This window comes from Suncus etruscus, chromosome 15, assembly GCF_024139225.1.
Source record: "Suncus etruscus isolate mSunEtr1 chromosome 15, mSunEtr1.pri.cur, whole genome shotgun sequence".
Classification (NCBI taxonomy): Eukaryota; Metazoa; Chordata; class Mammalia; order Eulipotyphla; family Soricidae; genus Suncus; species Suncus etruscus.
Window position 1 is genome coordinate 43,283,579 of NC_064862.1, and position 20,338 is coordinate 43,303,916.

Sequence of the window (20,338 nt, forward strand, 5' to 3'; positions counted from 1 at the left end):
CTTTTTAACAACACCCAAAATATTCTTTTTTCTTTCTTTTTTTGGTTTTTGGGCCACACCCGGCGGTGCTCAGGGGTTACAACTGGCTGTCTGCTCAGAAATAGCTCCTGGCAGGCACGGGGGACCATATGGGACACCGGGATTCCAACCACCCACCTTTGGTCCTGGATCAGCTGCTTGCAAGGCAAATGCCGCTGTGCTATCTCTCTGGGCCCCCCAAAATATTCTTAATTCTTGACTGTTTCTAGAAAAAAAATGGAATTCCCTAGATTTGGAGGATAATATTCAAATAGGTCTCAATAATCAGTGTGTATGTAGACGTGACTTCCTATACAGTGGTCCTCTCTGACTGCCAACCCTAATCCATAAACAGTTCATCTATACAATGTACATAGCCCCTCTGATATATTTCACCTCCCCCACACCAGAGTCCCTTCTACTCCCGCATCTCCCAATCCGGATTTGTTATCTTCCCCTTAATTAACCCTCTTTACCCTCAGTTCTTTAATTTGTTAGGCACCAAGATTGACCTCCTGCCCCAACAGATTGTGCCCTTTCACACACCCCTACAAAGCTCATTATTACTACTTACACCCCCAACCATCAGTACCCCACATTTGCCCTTTTTAACTTCAGTACTACACAGTCCTAATCACAGATGAAACTATTTCAAAAGACAGAAAATGTACACATATGTCTTTTGAATATTTTATGTGTATTTTCTTTAACAGCTATAACTTTCTAAATATTCCTTTACCGTGAAGATTCTACCCACTTTTTATCTTGTCTTCTCTTTGTGAGCTGTTCAATAAGGAATTTTGGTGGAAGAGTCCCTCAGTTTAATGCTTATGATTGAACCATGTCATGGGGATTGTTGGACTTGTTCTTATGGCCCCCATATGCACCGATAACACCACATGGCATTGTTCATTGTTTGCATATGCACATTAAAATGGGAAAATACTATACATACAAATAAGTTCTTATCTAATAGAGATTGGAACACACAAATCTTGTAGTGCAATGGGACCTTACACCCTGAACATTGATATAACGACCTGGCACAGGCCTCAGAAGAATGGGCATCCTCCATTCACCCTGAACCAGGGAAGCTATCTACGAAACATCCAAGGTTTTTTATAACAACACCTGGAAGCAATCCCCTACCAGGGAAGACCCTACCACTGCTCTGACATCGACCTGCTCAAAAGAGACTTCCCTTAACACTAAGAAGACTTGACAACAACAACGACCTGCTTACAGGATCGTCCAATCCAATACATTGTCTGTAGTGCCAACACACTTTTATTTTTCACACAGTCTCTGTTGTTGGTATCATGTTTCTGTATTAAAGATCCTGGAATCTGCATATCTTACATTGAAGTCAGGATGTGGAGCATCCTCTCCTTTCACCTCACAATCAAAGGGCAATGCAGGGAGCCCTTTTCTTGGTTTCGTTATTGTCGTTTCCTTTCTTCTTTCGTGCTCTGTTTTGACTCTTTCAGAAGCGTGATTATTGTGTGGTGCATGTGTCTCAAAATTGCTATAGTGCTCATTGGATTTCTTGTTTAATTTTTCTTTTTGTATTGAGGTGGTGATCCTCATCCTTTTTTCCCTTTCTTCTCTCAAAATGGATGTTTAGATCCTTGACAAGGACTGCCCACTTTTGGCCTGTGGCATTTTTACCCCATTCTATTTCTTTCTTTCTTTCTTTCTTTCTTTCTTTCTTTCTTTCTTTCTTTCTTTCTTTCTTTCTTTCTTTCTTTCTTTCTTTCTTTCTTTCTTTCTTTCTTTCTTTCTTTCTTTCTTTCTTTCTTTTTTTTGTGTATGTGTGTGTGTGCTTTCTTTCTTTTTTCAAACAGAACCACATAACTTGAACCATCTCGCTCTGCCTTCAATTTGAGAGGGAAATAACAGAGGGTACCAAGTCCAAATAACTGTATGATCATTAAATAGTAATAAAAATGATCAGACTTAATCACCAAACCCAAAGCCAACGACAACAGAATCGATACCCAATCTACAACAAGCTAGATACAGAGGGGATCACTGATACTAGCAGCCCAGGGGGTAAGGGAGGGGGGTATCATAGGCATGCTGGGAATGAGGGAGGGAGGTCAACTTCAGTGGTGGGAATTCCCCTGATTCAATGTTAATATGTACCTAAGATATTACTATGAAAGATAGTAATCCACTTTGATAAAAAATAAAAATAAAAGAAAATAATGTTTCTTCTATTGTACTTTGATATTTGTATTGTTACTTGCAATCTCAAACATGGTAACTATGTATGGAAGTTAAGTCAGTAGATTGAATCATTTTATCTAATCATGTTTCCAACCAAGACACAAATAACTGTTGATTAGATCCTATCCAGTAGTCAATTCTTACTTTATTTGGTTGACAGTAGAGGGTGCTATTGTACTTTCTTGCTTGTTCCATAGCTGCACATACATTTTTCTGCTCTATATTATCATGTATATCACCTCTAGTGAAGTTAGATTAATCTTTCTGCTTCACTGAAGTTCTGGCATTTGCTGAATTTTGGATTGCTTTGAATTTTCCCCTTTTGTTTAAACACCATGATTACAAAGTTATTCATGATTGGGTTTCAGTTTTATAATGTTCACCAGCTTTTATCTGTGCAGATTTTCTACCACCAGTGTCCACAGTTTCCCTACTTAGCATTTTTGGGAGTATTGGGCTATACTTGCTTGTATTCAGGGGTTACTCCAGGCTCTGTCCTCATAAATCACTCCTGGCAGGCTCAGGGAATCTTATGGGATGCCAGGGATTGAACTTGGGTTGGCCACATGCCATACCAAAGACAAATGCCATACCTACTGTGCTATCACTCTGGCACCTCTCTTTTGCATTTTTATTAACAAGATGCTTTCAGTACTTTTGTATTTCTCTAGGAAATCAAAGAATCATATAATACTTATGTTTATCTGAAAAGAGTTAATGAATGTTTGAATGAAATTATAAATACACATATATATGTATACATATACATATATATGTACATATATACATGTATATGTATACATATATATATATACAAAAGCCAATATATATATATATATATTGGCTTTTGGGTCACCTGGCAGTGCTCAGGGGTTACTCCTGGCTCTATGCTCAAAAATTTCTCCTGGCAGTCTCGGGGGACCATATGGGATGCTGGGATTCGAACCACTGTCTTTCTGCGTCTAAGGCAAATGCCTTACCTCCATGCTATCTCTCCAGCCCCATGAAATTATATTTAAAAATAAGATTTTTCTCTTTTTTGGTGACATTATATATGCAGAAAATAGAAGCATTGTTCATTGAATAATCACTCAAATAACAGAAAAAATACTTAATTTACTGTTAATGCTAGAAAAACAAGCAAGTAAAAGTTTTTTTTTTTTTTTTTTTTACTAGTTTTGTTACTAGTTAAAAAAATTCTTGGGGCTGGAGAGATAGTACAGCGGTAAGGCGTTTGCCTTGCAAGTGACCGACTCATAACCTACAGGGGTTCGAATCCCAGTATCCCATATGGTCCCTCGTGCCTGCCAGGAGTGATTTCTGAGCAGAGTCCAGGAGTAACCCCTGAACGCCGCTGGGTGTGGCCACCCCCCCCAAAAAAAAAAAAAAAAGAAAAAAGAAAAATTCTTGTAGTCAACAGATCTTTTTTATACTTTAAGAAAATTTATCAAATAGTTGACCATAATACATTTGTTTCTAGATAAGTGAGAGCAAAGTTGTTTCTAAAAAGAGAATAGAAATAATAAAAATGAAAAAGTAGTAGAATAAAGTAAAAAAAATGAAAGAAAATAGAAAAATTAGAATAGCAAGCATATTTGTGAAAATTATTATATCTCCAATGAAGTCATTAATACAATGCCAGAACATTTAGTAAGTTCTTATTGTTAGCTGTCTCTTATGTTAAACTGATGTGTTCCTACAGGGATGGCAGCATCAGACAAATTAAATTGTCTAGAAATTCAAAACAGTGTTATTTATACTGCGGCTTTTAGGAGCATATTCTCAGCTGCCAGGTCTTCCAGAAGAAAGAGGATGCATATGAAGGGTGCCTGCCCTTGTTCCAAAAAGCCCTGGTGATATAATTCCAAATACCAGTGTGCCTGAAGTTTGGTCAGATTGGTATCCCTGAAGAGAATAATAGAGGGTGATGAGACAGAGCCACCCTCAAATGGCGATCTGGGTGATGGATGCATCAGATGTGGCTTCAGCAGGGTAGAGTCTTGGCTTACCATCTCCTCCCAAGATTGCCAGCATTCTGCTATGTGGCCAGTATATCCATAATTTTTCATGGCTTGGTTTACATCTCTTCTGAGAAAAGAGTGAGTCTATGGAGTTGGCCTGCTGTGAATATAGCAACAGCGATTGTTACAGCTTCCATGCTTCTCAGTAGAAGGAAAATCAGAGAGAGGATGCCTGCACTTGCTCAAAACTCCCTAGTGATATCAGTCCAATTATAAATGTACCTGAAGTTTGGTCATATTGGTAGTCTCAAAGGGAATCATGGATGGGTGATGAGGCAGGGCCATCAGCAAAATGGTGATTCTGGGTGATGGATACAAAAGGCATGGCTTTGGCAGGTGTATTCACCAGATTCTTAAAGTATGATTTTAATTCATGTTTTCTAAGTGGTTTTTCTAAGAAACCATTTTTAATGGAATATATCATTAAATCATGTCTTCACGTAGAACTTAATGAGTATGAGTGTTTGTGTGCTTAATGGAAGTATTATAACATTGCTCCTACAGATGATAGTTGTATAATTGTAGAGTGTGACCAGGAAAGATCCAGAAACTAGTAAGAAATTTTATAGTGAAATATTTTATTAAAATAAGACAGTGATCATGTGAGTTTGACATCTGGATCTTAAGGTGGTTTAGGCTGCAAGGGCCCAAAAAATGAATCCAAAAAAACAGGTGTTGCAAGACATTTCAGAAAGAAATTTAAAGAATTGGCCAATGTTTAATAGTCTAATTCAGATACTCCCAGATGTCATTAATAAATGAGATTTTCTCTTGTCAGATCTGCTGTCCTCAGCATTTCTGTTTTCAGGTTAGTCCCTATGAATGACAGTGTGCCAGGTAGTTTTGAGTGTTTCTAATATACACAGCACCTGAAGACCAAGAGAAAGAGAATCTTCTACTTTCACTTGTTTATCTTTTAAGAAATAGAGAAACTTCCCATGTGCCTCTTCCTTATCTTCACTTTACAGTGACCTCTTAAAATAGGATTCATTGTCTAACAGGGCTAGGCAATGGCCATGTGAGTGGAGTTATATGACTGAGAAGGACTGAGTGTCTGATCTTTGTTCTGAAGCACAGTCAATAAAATAGGAGTTATTTGAGCAGTATTTCTGTTGAAATGACTATTCCAGAGGCAGCAAATACTGTCACCACGAAGTTATCAGCACCACCTTGCTTTAGATAAATGTGGAGGAGATGGAGATGTCCACTTTTTTGTTTGTTTTGAAGCAATCTAATTTTTTAAAAATAATATCTTTATTTAAGCGCCATGATTACAAACATGTTTGTAGTTGGGTTTCAGTCATAAAAAGAACAGCCCCCTTGCTTCTTCACTCTTTGTGGTGAATGAAGCAATATAAATTTTATTGAAAATTATTTAGAAAGATGTGAGGAAATAAAAGAAACAGTATGTTTGTAAGAAAGAACATAGGCTTCTCCAGAGTGGAAATCTGCAAACAAAGTAACAGAGACAAGCATGCAAGGCGTGCTTAAGGGAGAACATGAGCTGGAAGAACAAACCCTAGTTTTTGCTTTCTAACCACATAAAAATGCCAGACTTGAGATCACATAAAAAAGTCTGTTGATTTAGATATGGTAATCTACATGTGATTAAAGAGAACAAATAATGTATTGTTTTTTGTTTTGTTTTGTTTAACACCCAAAGATTCTCAGGGGTTATTCCTAGCTCTGCACTCACAGTTTATTTATCCACTCTACTAGTTTGGACACTTGGGTAGTTTATAAATTCTGGTCATATTCAATGAACATAAAAGTACAGAGGGGGGGTTGTGTGTTTTGGCCTCTAAAGTATATTCCTAGGAATGATAATGTTGGATCAGATGGAACTCAATTTTTAGGAATTTTTTTTAGGATTATTCATTTTGATTAGCAAAAAAGGCAGGACCAATCTACATTCCCATCAGCAAAATATTTAGAGTCCTTTTCTCCCTGCATATATGCCAGCACTGATTATGCTTTTCTTTTTTGTTGTGTCATGTAGATGATATCTCATTGTTCTGATTTGTGTCTCCTGGATCATAGACTTTGGCCATCTTTACTTTTTCCTTTAGGGAATGTCTGTTCATCTCTTCTTCCTATTTTTCAATGGGATTGAGTGTTTTTTTTTTTGTTTGTTTTGTTTTGTTTTTTGGTTAAGGTCTACCAGTGCCTCATATATCTTAAATATTAACCCCTTGTTGGATGGGTATAGAGTGAATAGTTTCATCCATTCCATGGGTAGTCTTTTTGTCCTAGTTACTTTTAACTTGAAGGTGCAGAAGCATTTTAGATTAATATAGTCCTATTTGTTTATCTTTGCTTTTATTTGCTTGATCAGTGATATTTCATCTTGAAGACACCTTTAGCTTCAATATCATGGAATGTTTTGTGTAAATTTTCTTCTTTGTATCTTATAGTTTCCAGTCTGATATCAAGGCCTTCAATGCATTTTGATTTTATTTTTGTATTAAAGAGAAAATGAAGAGATATCTCTGTTTACTTTTTTGCATGTAGTTGAACCATTTTCTCCACACTTATTGAAAAGGCTTTTCTTGCTTCTTTTTCTATTCTTACACCTTTATCAAACATTAATTGATCATATACCTGAAGGTCAATCTCAGGAATTCAAGTTTTTTCTATTGCTTTGGTCTATCTTTATTCCAATACCATGCTGCTTTAATGACTACTACTTTTTAACGCAGTTTTAATTTGGGGAAAGTAATGCCTCCCATCTTCTTTTTCCTAAGGATTGATTTATCTACTCATGGAATTTTACTGTTCCATATGAATTTCAGGAATATTTTGTTGATACCTTTGAAAAATGTTATGGGTATTCTTATAGGTTTTGTGTTAAATTTGTATAATGCTTTGGGAAGTATTTATATTTTAATTATGTTAATCATCTAAGTCTATGATTAGTGTATGTGTTTCTGTATACTTGTGTCCTCTTAGTTCTTGAAGTAGTGTTTTGTACTTTTCTTTGAATAGGTCTTTCACATCCTTAGTTAAGTTGATTCCAAGATACTTAATTTTCTTAGGTACAATTTGAAATATTTATTTATAATATCTTGCTCTTTTTTATTGTATATAGGTAAACCACAGATTTTTGCATATTAATTTTGTAGCCTGTCACTTTACTATACAAATATATTGTTTCTAGAACCTCTTTTTCATAGTCTTTAGGCTTACTAAATATAGTATCATACAAACTTTATAGTATCTGCAGTGAGACATTGACTTCCTATTTTTCTTTTCTTTTCTTTTCTTTTCTTTTCTTTTCTTTTCTTTTCTTTTTTTTGGTTTTTGGGCCACACCCGGCGGTGCTCAGGGGTTACTCCTGGCTGTCTGCTCAGAAATAGCTCCTGGCAGGCACGGGGGACCATATGGGACACCGGGATTCGAACCAACCACCTTTGGTCCTGGATCGGCTGCTTGCAAGGCAAACGCCACTGTGCTATCTCTCCGGGCCCAACTTCTTACTTTTCTAAGTGGATGCTCTTAATGGATTTTTCTTGCCTAATTGCAATGGCAAATACTTCCAGTACTGTATTGAATAGAAATGGAGTGAGTAGACAAAATTGGCTTTTGTCAGATATTTGGGAAATGCTTTGAATTATTCTTTTTTTTCTTTTTTGGTTTTTGGGTCACATCCGGCAGCACTCAGGGTTACTCCTGGCTCTATGCTCAGAAATTGCTCCTGGCAGGCTTGGGGGACCATCGGGGATGCTGGGATTCGAACCACCGTCCTTCTGCATGCGAGGCAAATGCCCTACCTCATTCTATCTCTCCGGCCACAGTTATCCTATTGAGTATAATATATGATGTGGGTTTGTGGTAAAATGCTTTCAGTATACTTGAAAAGTTTCTTCAATTTGCATCTTGTTGAGAGCTTTTTATCAGGAATGGGTGCTGAATCTTGTCAAATGCTTTCTCTGCATCTATTGAAATGATCATAAGACTTTTCTTTCATCGATATAATAAATTATGTCTTGTCATGTGTATGTTAATCCATCCTTACATCCTCAAAATGAATGCTACTTGGTTATGGTGTATGATCCTTTTGATGAATTGTTGGATTCTATTTGCTAGTATTTTGTTGAGGATCTTTGCATTCGTGGTCATCAAGGATATTTGTCTGTAATTTTTTTTTGTGTGGTGTCTGCTTGCTTTTGGTAAATAAGGTGATGTTAACTTCAAAGAAACTTTTGAGAGTGTATCTGTTTATTTAATTTTCTGGAAGAGTCTAAAAAGTTTTGGCATTAGGTCCTCTTTAAAGGTTTGAAAGAGGGGCCGGGCGGTGGCGCTAAAGGTAAAGTGCCTGCCTTGCCTGTGCTAGCCTTGGATGGACCGTGGTTCGATCCCCCGGTGTCCCATATGGTCCCCCAAGCCAGGAGCAACTTCTGAGCACATAGCCAGGAGTAACCCCTGAGTGTTACCGGGTGTGGCCCAAAAACCAAAAACAAAAAACAAAAAACAAAACAAAACAAAACAAAATAAAGGTTTGAAAGAATTTACTAGTGAATTCATTTTGGCCTGAGCTTTTGTTTTGGGAGCTCTTTTGATTATCCTTTAAATTCCTTTGATATTGATAGGTCTGTTCAGGTATTCCATATCATCTTTGTTCAACTTTGTTCAACTTATCGAAATCTAATAATGTATCCATTTCTTCTAGCTCTTTCATATATATATATATTGGTTTTTGGGCCACACCTGGCAGTGCTCAAGGGTTACTCCTGGCTATCTGTTCAGAAATAGCTCCTGGCAGGCATGGGGGACCATATGGGACGCCAGGATTTGAACCAGCCACCTTAGGTCCTGGATAGGCTGCTTGCAAGGCAAACGCCGCTGTGCTATCTCTCCGGCCCCGGCTCTTTCATATTTAAGCATAGATATTCTCAAAGTAATCTCTAAGAACCCTTTGAATTTATGCAGTATTTTTGTAACGACCTTCTTTAGTTTCTGATTCAGTTCATTAGGATTCTCTCTCTCATTTTTTTAGTCTTAAAATGGTTTATTGATCTTGTTTATATTTTTAAAAAACCAACTCTTGCCTTCATTGGTCTTTTGAATTTTTTTTTTTTGATTTCCAGTTCATTAATTTCTGTTCTCAGTTTTATTTCCCCTCTCTTGCCTGCTTTCAGCTCATTTTGTTACCTTTTTCCAGTTTCTTAAGCTATGCCTTTAAAGTTCTTCTGTAGGCCCTTCTTTCCTTCCTGATGATTGCTTGTAAAGTCATAAATTTTTCTCTTATTACAGATTTCCTGTGTCTTACAAATTCTGAGATTTCTTGTTCTCATTCTGTTTATGTCCTCATTTGTTTCTAGGAATCTTTGATGTTCTCTTTGATTTTTTTCTATGACCCTTTGGTTGCTTAACGGAACAATGCATTTTAGAATCTGGTCATTAAATCACATAAATCACAGCACCTCAAAATAAAATGGGGAAAATAATCAATAGAGTTAGATCATACATAATTCAGCCATACTCTTTTTCAGTTACTTAATGTCTAACTTTTCCAAATAAGTATTTTCTTTGCTTTGAGAAAGTTGGTATGGGGGTGAAGAGGGGAGAGTATTAGTTGATGATTAGCTCTTCCTGATTGGTATCTTGGGAATTATCTATCCTACCATTTATAGTTTAGAGGAAAAAATGGGCTGAAGTTGTTGCTACCTACCACCTTCCCATCTATTAAGTTAATAAAAAATTATTGTCAACCATTTTAGAATATCAGACCTACATCATGGTTTATTATAATCTTGGAATTCAAATAATTTTAATGAAAGTAATTTCTCTTCTGCCTAAAGTATATGTGCAATTCTTAACTGCTTATGTAAAATTGTATAGGCTTAACCATTTCTTGTACTAGTCACCCTCACATCACTGTTTTTGTCTGTTTAAATAGATGTTTTCTTAACTTCCATGCAACTAAAGCCTTTGTGTTGTCCATGCTTAGAGAGATACACATCAGTTCCTCCAGCACCACAACTTCTGAGAGTCAAGATCTTTCTTCTGGGGACCCTGCAGTCAGTGCTCTTCAACAACAGCTACTTCTAATGGTGGCTGGGAGGACCCAGTCAGAGATCCCACGGGTATGTACCAGCATTGCCATTTGCTATGATTCATCACAGAGGGATCTTCAAGCATATTTCCTAACAGCAATAGGAAAGTACCTATCACAATGAATCAGATCTTATCCTGAGTTTTATGTTGTTGGATTTGACTATATCAGTATGTGGTATTTTCTTGTATGGCCCTACTTCATTGTATATCTGAAACCCAATTATGAAGGACTTTGTAAATCACAATGGTTTCAATAAAATGAAATAAAATTTAAAAAAGAATTATAATTATGTTAAATATCAGAAAGTATAGATAGTTTATATATGCAGGTATATATTATAACATCTATACTATTCAGGAATTACTTGGGATTAAACTATAGAAACTACTTTATCATTTGCAAGCAGCCGATCCAGGACCAAAGGTGGTTGGTTCGAATCCCGGTGTCCCATATAGTCCCCCATTCCTGCTAGGAGCTATTTCTGAGCAGACAGCCAGGAGTAACCCCTGAGCACCACCGGGTGTGGCCCAAAAACCAAAAAAAAAAAACCAAACAAACAAAAACAAAACAAAAAACAAAAACTAATTTATCATTTAAAAAAATAAAGAAACCACTTAGAAAATGGATATATACCCTTCAATAATAATAAGAGTTTTGTCAATTTCTCATTGCTCACCCAAATACATTAGAAATTGTTTTACTTTGGTATTTAATTATCACAAATCCCACAAACACATTTAGTTAAAGGGACCTTCCCCATAGATTTTTATTTATTATACACTAGATTTTTATATTATGCACTATTTTTTTTAATTATTTGTTTTTATTATTTTAATTATGACAACAAAGATGCAAAGAAAGAGGACAGTGTAAAGTTACAGTGGAAGCCCAATCACCCATAAACAGGATTCTCAGTAGTCCCTTCGATGATATCCCAGCCTTGAACTTTCAGCCAAAGAGCATTAAGAAAAACAAAACTGAACCCATGTACAATACAATTACTTTGTCCCTCAAATCCCCAGTTGTAGTACATATTGTTTCTTAGCAGCACACCATATAATCTAAAGATATTAGACTTATGTAACTCTTTAAACATTGAGGGCAAAGTACATTTATCTAGTTCCATGCACATACTTACTAGTTTAAGTTAACCTCAAAAGTTTTAATGGGTTGTTTTTCTTAAGGATTGGAGTCAAGGGAACATAGTAAAAAACGATATTAAAGTGGCATTTGTTTGCATAGGCCCACCAAAACATAAGGGACATGGAAAGACAAATTATGGTCTAAATACATGGAGACCCTACCCCTGAAGTGTTCTGGCACAGGACTGAATCTAGGCTCCAGGCAAACTAGTTTGTCCAATTCAAGTCATCGTCTGTAGTGGCAATACACCTCCATTCCTCACATAGTCTCTGTTGTTGGTATCATGCTTCTGTATGAAAGATCCTGGAGTCTGCATATCCCATATTGCAGTCAGGATGGTGCAGAGCATCCTCTCATTTCACCTCACACTTAAGGGGCAATAGAGAGAACCATGTCCTGTAGAGCAGGTCATTGTTGTTGTCATGTCTTCTCACAGGTCATTGTTGTTGTCACATCTTCTCAGTATAAACTGAAGTGTCTTTTAAGGAGGTCGATGTCACACCCTTGGTGGTGTCTTTCCTGGTAGAGGACTGCTTCCAACTGTTGCTATAAAAGACCTTGGATCTTTCGTAGATAGCTTGCCTGGTTCCAGCGTGAATGGAGAATGCCCATTCATCTGAGGCCTGTGCCAGGTCATTATATCAATATTCAGGGTGTAAGGTACATTGTAATGAGATTTATTAGATAATAACTAATCTGTCTGTATAGTGTTTTCCCATTTTAATGTGTCTATGCAAACAAGGATCAATGCCATGAAGCGTTATTGGTGCATCTGGAAGCAATAGGAACAAGACCAGCAATTTCCATGACATAGTTCAATCATAGGCATCAAACTGAGGGACAGTTCCACCAACAATCCTTACTGAATAGCTTACAGAGAAAAGACAAGATGAAAAGTGGATAAAAACATCATGGTAGAAGAATATATAGAGAGTTACAGCAGTTAAAGAAAATAATCATAAAATATTCAAAAGATATATGTGTTCAATATGTGTTCGATTTGTGTCCTTCTAAATAGTTCTGGGATTTGGAAGATCTACTGTATGTCTTTGGTCAGAGATTAAAGCTGTGTGTTACTGAAGTTAAGAAGGGTAAATCTGGGGTACTGATGGTTGGGAGGAGCATATGATCGCGCGGGGGCGGGTTTCAAAAAGTAGACTGGTATGAAATTGCCAGTGACAGCCTGAGTATAGCTGAGCAATTATCTGCCACCCCCCAGATCAAACGCCACCCCCTAAGCCAACCTCTGGAGCCGGCCTGGGAGTGGGGAAAACCCAGGGTGCCCCATCAGCTCCTCCCAGAAACCCACCTGGAGATCCGGAGGAAAGGGGGAAAGGGGGGTCGGGTGACCCAGGTCCGGGCCCCCCACCCTAGGCCAGGCCAAAAGGCCGCTGGCACATGCGGAGGTCTGCCAGCTGCCCGCCCGTTATGCACTATTTTTTATTGTAACTGTTTTTATTTATTATACACTCAATGGTTCTAAATGTGTTACTTGAAATGTTTTATTTAAGGAGAAATATATATCATCATATATATCACCAGAGGCTTAAAATGTGAAACCTTCCAATTTTTTTTTGTTTTGTTTTTGGGTCACACCTGGCGGTACTCAGGGGTTACTACTCCAGGCTGTCTGCTCAGAAATATTTTCTGGAAGGCACGGGGGACCATATGGGACACCGGGATTCGAACCAACCACCTTAGGTCCTGGATCGGCTGCTTGCAAGGCAAACACTGCTGTGCTATCTCTCCAGGGAAACCTTCCAATTTTTATAAAAAGTTTCATTTTAATAAGGAGATGACTTACTAATATCCATTCATTACAGATAAATTAAGATACAGAGAGAAAGTACAGGTGTAGAGCACTTGCCTTTAATGAGACAACTTGGGTTCAACCCCTTGGTTTCTGTATCCTGCCAGGATTTATCTCTGAGTACAAGCCAGGAGTAAGTCCTGAGCATTGCTGGATATGACCCCTAAAAACAAAAGTTAAAAGAAAATTATTTGACTTTTAATGATAAACTGTGAGTGGAAAAAAAATTTAGGTGAAAGACAACATGGGAAGAAAGCAAAGAGCCAACTGTGAGTTTGGGTATGGTGGCAGAATATTGCGAAGGATCCTTAGAAGAAGGAATGTTTGGGCTATATCTCTAATTAAGGTACATTTCTTTTAGTAAAAATTGAGGGAAGTGTGTTGCAGGAGGAAATTTTTTGTGACTTCATTTATTGTTATTTTCACATCTTTTTCATGGCATTATTTTTATTTTTTCTAGAGAATATTAACCATGGGAAATATGTTTATTATTGCTAAGTCAACCTCTCCACAAAAATGCTTGCTTGCAAGTGGATTATTTTTATGTTGTTGGTTGGATGCACATATTATTGCTATATTATTTTCTGTGTGATTTTCTTGGGAGTTATAATTATTGCTCCTAATGAAAGAAGGGTATAGAGCACTGAAAAGTACAGATGAAAGGGTGTTCAGCCCTTTCACAGTTGGAGGATTTTTAGTGCAAATAGGCATTGAATTAACTCAAGGTATATACAAGACTATTTTTAATATTTGCACACAACTATTAAACAATTTAGACACTGATTTATAATACATTAATGATAGTGTTTTATGCATACAACATGTTCATCCAAATGACCACTTTCAGAAATCTCTGCTTCACTGTTTCCCTGTCATAGAAAGCTCTGCTCTATAGAATAATTTTCACATCTGTGGACTTTGGCCATAACAAGACTCTTTCTAAGCTTGACTAGAATGACTGGCACCAGTCTGGTTAATGGACATACTGGGGGTTACTGCATTGTAAAGAAAGCTCTTACTGCCCTCTTAGGAAATAATGCTACTGTCTCTCCTCCTACCCTTTGTTCTGAGAATTCTGTTTTTCCAGCCTCTTTCTCTTCACCAGTGGGTTTACCAAACTTTTTTCTACCTTTATGAATTTCTCAGGGCCTGAATCTCAACATCATTCTTTACTCTCTATACCCTATGCCCAATACCCATCTTAGTTGCCAGCACTATTTTCTAACACCTGGTATGTGAGAATGAGGTGATAGAATTTAAATTTTCTCTGAGAAACTTTTTCCTGACATGGTTCTGGATCCTTCTTTACCACCAGATCACATACTTAAAACTACAAAGGTGTAGATCGTTATTTTAAAAAATCTGGATAAATGGGGTGTGGAAGACAGTATAGTATAGCAGGTAGGAAACTTACCTTGAATGTAGCTGACCTGGGTTTGATCCGGGCATTTAACCTGGAATGATAAAAAAAAAAAAAAAAAAAAACCAGGCATAATTCCTGAGTACTACGAGGTGTGGCCCCCAAAACAAGCAAATGAACAAAAATCTTGAAAATTTGGAAAAAAGTGAATGTTATTTATTCCATTATTCTCACGCAGTGTTAGGGTTAAATTAGGAGCTATGACTGTCAAAGATATAAACCCATTAATTTAATAATTCAAAACATCTCTAGCGGGCCCGGAGAGATAGCACTGTGGTGTTTGCCTTGCAAGCAGCTGATCCAGGACCAAAGGTGGTTGGTTCGAATCCCGGTGTCCCATATGGTCCCCCGTGCCTGCCAGGAGCTACTTCTGAGCAGACAGCCAGGAGTAACCCCTGAGCACTGCCGGGTGTGACCCAAAAAACAAACAAAAAAACAAACAAAAAAAAAACATCTCTAGCATATTGATATTCAGTAGCAAATAAATACTTCATGGATAAATTAAGTCAAGCTACACATTTTCCTTTAAAATTATATCAGAAATATAATAAAGTTTAACTCATCTGATTTGTTTTACTGTTACTTAATCATGAAATAAATTCATTATACTTTAACATTTTTTTAAATTATTTTATTTTTTTGGGTCACACCCGGAAGTGCTCAGGGGTTACTCCTGGCTCCATGCTCAGAAATTGCTCCTGGAAGGCATGGGGGACCATATGGGATGCTGGGATTCAAACCGATGACCTTCTGCATGAAAGGCAAACGCCTTACCTCCATTCTATCTCTCCGGCCCCTATACTTTAACATTTTAAATTTTATTAATTAAAATATTTTTAAATTGCATGCAGTTGTAAATGTAGGAAATTAAATATTGCTGTCCAATTTCATATTTAAACATTGAATAAATGTTATAAGTATCTCATGTTGAATAAAACATTTCTTCTATTCACTTTTCTATATGCAATTGCTATCATCAAGGAATTGCATTGGGTTCAGGTTACTAGATAAGAATTAAATCGGTTTCTTTTTATTATTTCATAGAGAATCAATGAGCACTCACTTGTACCTTTAGCATCAGCTGAGGACAGAGTATAAATACAAAAAGCAAAAGGAATCAGCTCTGACCTTCATGTAGCTGAATAATTAATCTACCAGTTTAGCTCTGTATTATGGAGATTGTGATCAGAATGGGTTTCATGGGTATAGAAATGCCAGGCCAGGATGAAGACAATAAAAGAAGCTTCTTTAGGGCAGGAGAGATAGCATGAGGTAGGGCGTTTGTCTTACATGCAGAAGGACGGTGGTTTGAATCCCAGCATCCCATGTGATTCCCTGAACCTTCCAGGAGCAATTTCTGAGCTTGGAGCCAGGAGTAACCCCTGAGCGCTGCTGGTTATGACAGTCCCCCAAAAAAACTTAAAAAAAAAAATAAAGAAGCTTCTTTATAGTGAGAATGGCATCTTAACTGAAATAGTAAGGGTGAGTTGAAGTCAGACAGAAACACTGCATGTGAAAATGACTGGGGCTGCGACAGGAAGCAGGCATCCTTCATGTTCCTGGAGCATAAAGGCGAAAAGGTAATGATTTGAAGAGCCAATTCTTAGAAAAGTTCAGCAAAACTGAGCAAGCAATCAGACTCTGCAGATAAAACTTACTCCCTTTGCTCAACCATCCTCTGTCCTTTACTGCTGAGTGTAGCACTTGTAACTGGGAATCTTCCCACTACAACCTTATGCATACATTTCTCCTTTCAGCAGAGGAAGTTCTAGTGGGTCCAGTAGTGATCAGGAGTTGACCTGATAAATGCTTGTCTGAAATTCTTCCTTGGTACCGGTGAAATGTGTGATCATTAAGAAAAAAATAAAGGAACTCTCATTCACTGCTGGTGGGAATGTCATCTAGTCCAGCCCTTATGGAAAACAATATGGAAATTTCTCCCAAAACTGGAAATTGAGCTCCTATTTGATCCAGCAATACCACTCTTAGGGATATACCCTAGGAACTAAAAAATGCATTACAAAAATCTCTTCCTCACACCTATATTCATTTCAGCACTATTTACAATAGCTAGACTCTGGAAACAACCAAGATACCCTTCAACAGATGCATGGCTAAAGAAACTGTGGTACACAATGGAATATTATGCAGCCATATGGAGAGATTAAGTCATGCAATTTTCCTATACATGGATGTACATGGAATCTATTATGCCGAGTGAAATAAGTCAGAGGGACAGAGAGACACAGAATAGTCTCACTCATCTATGGGTTTTTAAGAAAAATCAAAGACATTGAAATAATTCTCAGAGATGAGGGCCAGAAGGACCAGCTCAAGTTATGAAACTCACCACAAAGAGGGGTGAGTGCAGTTAGAGAAATAACTACTCTGAGAGCTATCATAACAATGTCAGTGAGTGAGGGATGTAGAAAGCCTGTCTCGAATACAGGCAGGGGTTGGGGAGGGAGAAGATAGGGGCATGGTGGTGGGAAGGTTACATTGGTGAAGGGACATGTTCTTTTTATGACTGAATCATATTTGGAATCACGGTGTTTAAATAAAGATATTAAAAATAAAAAAATAACTATGCAAAGGGAACTCTAAGTAGGGCTAATCATTTAATATTAGACAGATGAGGGAATGAAGATCTTTCCTTTTATGTGTTGCAGAACTTAGCTCCTGACCATTAAGAAAAGGACAAAGCCTGAGTACATGTGGGATTCATGAAACTTGTTCCGTGAATTACCAATTAGCAGTAAAGGCTTTTAATATTTATCACATGGCATAATATGTTTTGTGTTATAAACTGGGATGCTTCTTTATGTCTCAACTATCTGATATACTTGCTCACTTGGGTAAATTCTGTGGGTTCATTTTTATGATTTTAAAATCTTACATTATTTCATTACATGATTATTTGAGTCATCACTATATTAGATTCCTGGTCAAGCAACTGGCTCAGTTCAGTCAAAAAAAATTGTTTGAGGGAATATAACAGTTTTTGTTTTAGTACAAATAACTCATCAAAGCTCTCATATCTAGATTACACTAGCATTTCATTAGCATGCTGAGAATTCTGATGATATCACTTGGTGTTGCTTTCACTTTGTCTTTTGGCCACTACTTTGGTTTCCAGTCTACCTTACCTCCTCAGCATCTTCTGGCATGATTTCTCATGAGCGCGATTCTTACAACAAAATTCTGTAGTGCCAAAAAAGAATTCCTTTTAACTCCACCTTCCCAGTGCTAGGTTTGATAACTCATAGAAAGAAGTGGGGCACACACAGAGCATTTGTACTTATATTACATCCTCTTTTCATATTAACTCTTCTTACCCTTTTAAGAGATTTTAAGATTTCACCCTACCCATACTTTCTTTTGTGTGTGTGTGTGTGTGTGTGTGTGTGTGTGTGTGTGTGTGTGTGTGATTTTTTGGGTCACACTCGGCAGTGCTCAGGGGTTATTTCTGGCTCCAGGCTTAGAAATTGCTCCTGGCAGGCACGGGGAACCATATGGGACACCGGGATTTGAACCGATGACCTCCTGCATGAAAGGCAAACGCCTTACCTCCATGCTATCTCTCTGGCCCCTACCCATATTTTCAACAAAAAAGATTCTACAATTTAATTCCATTTGAGTCTGATCTCACATGGGGAAGGTTCTCTAGATCTGATCACTTTCCTTTCCTTGATATAATAGACCTGAATTTATGGTTTGATTTTTACGATTGCATTTTAAATTCTAAATTTAATTTTTATTAGGTATAGTTCATGCTCAAAGTCATACGTTTGACTTCCAAATTATTCCACATAGCATATAATTTGTAGTCCATTATTCTGCACTCTTTGTGTGTGTGCATTTATTCCTGTTTTTTTGTTGTTGTTGATTTTGGGTCACACCCGGCAGCACTCCAGGATTACTCCTGGCTCTATGCTCAGAAACTGCTCCTTTGAATGGCCATCCTTCCGCATGCAAGGCAAACGCCCTATCTCTATGCTATCTCTCCGGCCCTATTCCTGGTTTTATTTCCAAATTTATCATTTTAATTTTTTCATAGTTGGCCATATACATATTAACTTTGGAGCTGCTTGTTACAATAGTGGCTTTTACCTTGCCCTACTAAAAAATGTCTGAACAGTGGATTTGCTTCTGTTCTCTTAAGTAATATTACAGACGAGAAAGGGCTCTAATTTCCCATAGTTCTTTTCTAATCTTGGGCTTTATGAGGCAATCTGTGAGAATTGGTCTCTCACATTTAAAATAGAGTTAATAAATAATACTTCTGTGGAAGAGTTGCTGTTAGGTTTTTTTGAGGTTCTACACAATTGTGTCCATGATAATCAGTGAAACGTGTTAGAATTTATATAATAAACACATGTAAGTAAAATAATTTATATTTGCATTATTCTGAGATGTTTCTAAAAGAAGGATTTACATAGCAGCCATAAACAGTAAAATATAATTAGCAATGTTACCATGATATACCAGAATCTTTAATATGTTTTTTTAATGATGCCATTATAATCTTATATGTTTTTTTTTAAATTTTTGCTAGCTCTTGCAATCAGCAAAAGGTATACTAGCATGCCCCAATTTAAGTAGTATTTTCTTATTTTTTAGAAGAATACATTATTTTTATTCTTGTTTACTCTTGACCTATTTATGCATCACACATCAGGCACACATTCCCATATGACAGAACAGCAGCCCTGACTCCTTTATGCACATATTTCTTTCATCCTTGGGAATGTAAAAAATAATTTTTAAAGCAAAATTTAATATAAACCACAAATTTATTGCCATCGAAAGATGTTCTTCACACTTACCCTACACCAAGCAGTTTTCACTTTGATATTTATATGTAATATATAATTCATATTTGTATCATGTAAAAATTCATTTCTATTGAGATAGGATTCTAGATATAAGCAGCATTTATAATCTCAACTTCATGCATACATTGCCCAGTCAATCTTGTAAATTCCCATCCTGTATATTGTCTTCATTATAAATAAACTTTTCCTTTGAATGTCTTTTGCATTAATATTTAATACTTAGAATGACTATATTTTATAAACAGAGCCTGTGCATTAACATCAGGGAATGAGCAATAATGAAATTAGCTTCCTTTGAAAATTCCTCCGTTAGTGGTCTCCAAAGAAGCCTTGTGCTATCCACGCATTGTAATGTCAGCGACATTCAGTAAAATAAGAATATAATAATGTCCAAGTATAAAACTTTGTTACTAATCAAAATTGGTGTGAATCCTCTAAAGCAAGTTTTACCATCATTACATCATTCTTTTTCTTGTCTTGACCTTTCTTTTTAGTCTCCTGTGTCAGCCTATAAGAAAAAATAACTTACCCATAGTCCCTTTTGGAAAAATTCAGGTCAAAAGCAAACAAAAGTACAGATTAGAATGACCTAGACTTTCATTTTAGAAAGAATCTAAGTGTGAACTCAGACATTGCTCGCTTATGTTTCTAATGGTATCATTTGCTCTACTCAGTAGTTTAAAAAAACCCTAATGTTCAACAATGGAGTGAATTAAAAAAATGGTGGAATAGGGACTAAAGTTGTAATACAGTAGATAGGGTACTTGCCTTGTATGCAGCCAACTTGAATTTGATTCCTAAACC

General features: G+C 36.9%; 1 protein-coding gene across 1 annotated transcript in view; it reads left to right on the forward strand.

The window, feature by feature from the left end:
* PCNX2 (pecanex 2) overlaps nucleotides 1-20,338 on the forward strand; it is a 328,287-nt gene that overhangs the window by 76,488 nt on the left and 231,461 nt on the right. Inside the window, exon 9 of the mRNA XM_049789037.1 lies at nucleotides 10,219-10,354. Within this exon, the coding sequence (XP_049644994.1) occupies nucleotides 10,219-10,354 (136 nt within the window). The remainder of the gene's footprint in view (nucleotides 1-10,218; nucleotides 10,355-20,338) is intronic.